This window comes from Guillardia theta (assembly GCF_000315625.1).
Source record: "Guillardia theta CCMP2712 unplaced genomic scaffold GUITHscaffold_71, whole genome shotgun sequence".
In the NCBI taxonomy this organism is placed as follows: Eukaryota; class Cryptophyceae; order Pyrenomonadales; family Geminigeraceae; genus Guillardia; species Guillardia theta.
The window spans coordinates 384,331-385,853 of NW_005434603.1; the positions used below are offsets into that span (position 1 = coordinate 384,331).

Sequence of the window (1,523 nt, forward strand, 5' to 3'; positions counted from 1 at the left end):
AAGATGAGATCTTGTTGGCACTTGAGGATCTCAAAGCCGTTGCCGTGCGAGAGGTTGTCTAGCACGTAGAGCTGCTGCTTCTTCCCCCGAGGACTCACCACCAACACGTGCGAACAAACTTGCCTGCTGCCACGTCAGCTCGGGAATCATGCGCAGCAGCTCGACCGGCTGCTGGGGAGGAGGAGGAGGTTGCTTCCTTGGACGAAGACGCCCAACTCCTCGTGGGGGATGGGAAGATCGACTGAGACAAGAGGGCAAGTGAGGATGAGCAGCAACAAGACGTGCGGGAGGCACCAGGACAGGAGGAGACAGAAGGCTCCTCGAGCCGCTCCAAGTCGACGAGCGAGACGGAGGAGAGAGCAAGCGAGCCCGTCTCTGAGTCCTCCGGGATGACGACGAGGAAGTTCTGCATAAGGAATGAGAAGGAGGGGCAGGGGCAGGAGATGGCAACCTCAAGGATGTGAAGCTGGCAGCGCATCTGCTGAGGGAGAGGAGAACCTTGAAACTTGACGCGCCTGCGACAGGAGCTGAGCCAAGAGGCACGAGAGCAGAGCAGAGCAGAGGGAGAGAGGGAGGGAGGGAGGGAGGGAGAGGGAGAGAGGGAGAGGGAGAAGGAGAGGGAGGACGGTCATGCCTGATGGCTGCCTGCTTGTTGGGCACGAGCAGCACGCCTGTGAAGTCGAGCTCCATCCTGTTGGATTTCATCGAGGGAAGAGAGGAGAGAAGGAGGAGAGACCTCTCGTTGTGAGGGAAGAGGAGGATGTGCTCTTCCATCGCCTTCCACACGTATCCGCATCTCCTTCCTGCCTCCTCCTCCTCCTCCAGACTCTCCGACAGGCTCCACGTACTCCACGTCTGAGTGTCCAGCGCCCATGCACCCTCCAGCTGCCAGGTCTGGGAGCGAGTGAGAATGCGAGGAGACAGAGGGGAAGGGTGCGAGGTAAGGGAGGAGAGAAGAGGGAAAGGGAAGGGAGAGGAGGAGAGAGAAGGGGAAGGGAGGGGAGAGGAGGAGAGAGAAGGGAAAGGGAGGGAAGAGGAGGGGTAAGGGTCAACCAGGTCGTCGTGGACAGGGAAAAAGAAGATGGTGGACAGGAGGCTGACGAAGGAGAACTTGGAGGGAGGAGGAGGAGGAAGAGACGAAGAAATCATCTCGTTGCCGCAGACTCTCAACGTGAGGGATCGGACGTTGAGGACACAAGCGCTGCTGATGTCGAAGTTGCGCTCGCCTGGCAGCAGCCACGTCATCGAGTCGGTCGCATCAAAGGAAGCGAGACCGTCGTGAGGGAAGATAAAGCAGAGCTCCTCCACCACCTCGCAGTGACAGTAGCAGGGATGCGGCGTGTCCAGCTCGACGTAGCAGCCCTAGAGGCGAGGAGACGGTACGGAGTCAGAGAGCAACAAGTTGACGATCAAAGGAACGAGAAGAGACCGGTAGAGGAGAGGAAAAGGGGAAGAGATGGGAGGAGAGGAGAGGAGAGGAGAGGAGAGGAGAGGAGGAGAGGAGGAGGAGGAGGAGGAGAGGA

At 59.2% G+C, this 1,523-nt stretch overlaps 1 protein-coding gene across 1 annotated transcript in view; it reads right to left on the reverse strand.

Moving 5' to 3' along the window:
- Nucleotides 1-1,166: 1,166 nt before the first annotated feature.
- Nucleotides 1,167-1,523, reverse strand: part of GUITHDRAFT_164819 (hypothetical protein) — a gene marked incomplete at its 3' end in the record, with an annotated part of 4,990 nt that continues 4,633 nt past the window's right edge. Inside the window, exons 22-23 of the mRNA XM_005826935.1 lie at nt 1,312-1,362; nt 1,167-1,226 (exon numbers count right to left, since the gene is read on the reverse strand). Coding sequence (XP_005826992.1) covers nt 1,167-1,226; nt 1,312-1,362 — 111 coding nt within the window. The remainder of the gene's footprint in view (nt 1,227-1,311; nt 1,363-1,523) is intronic.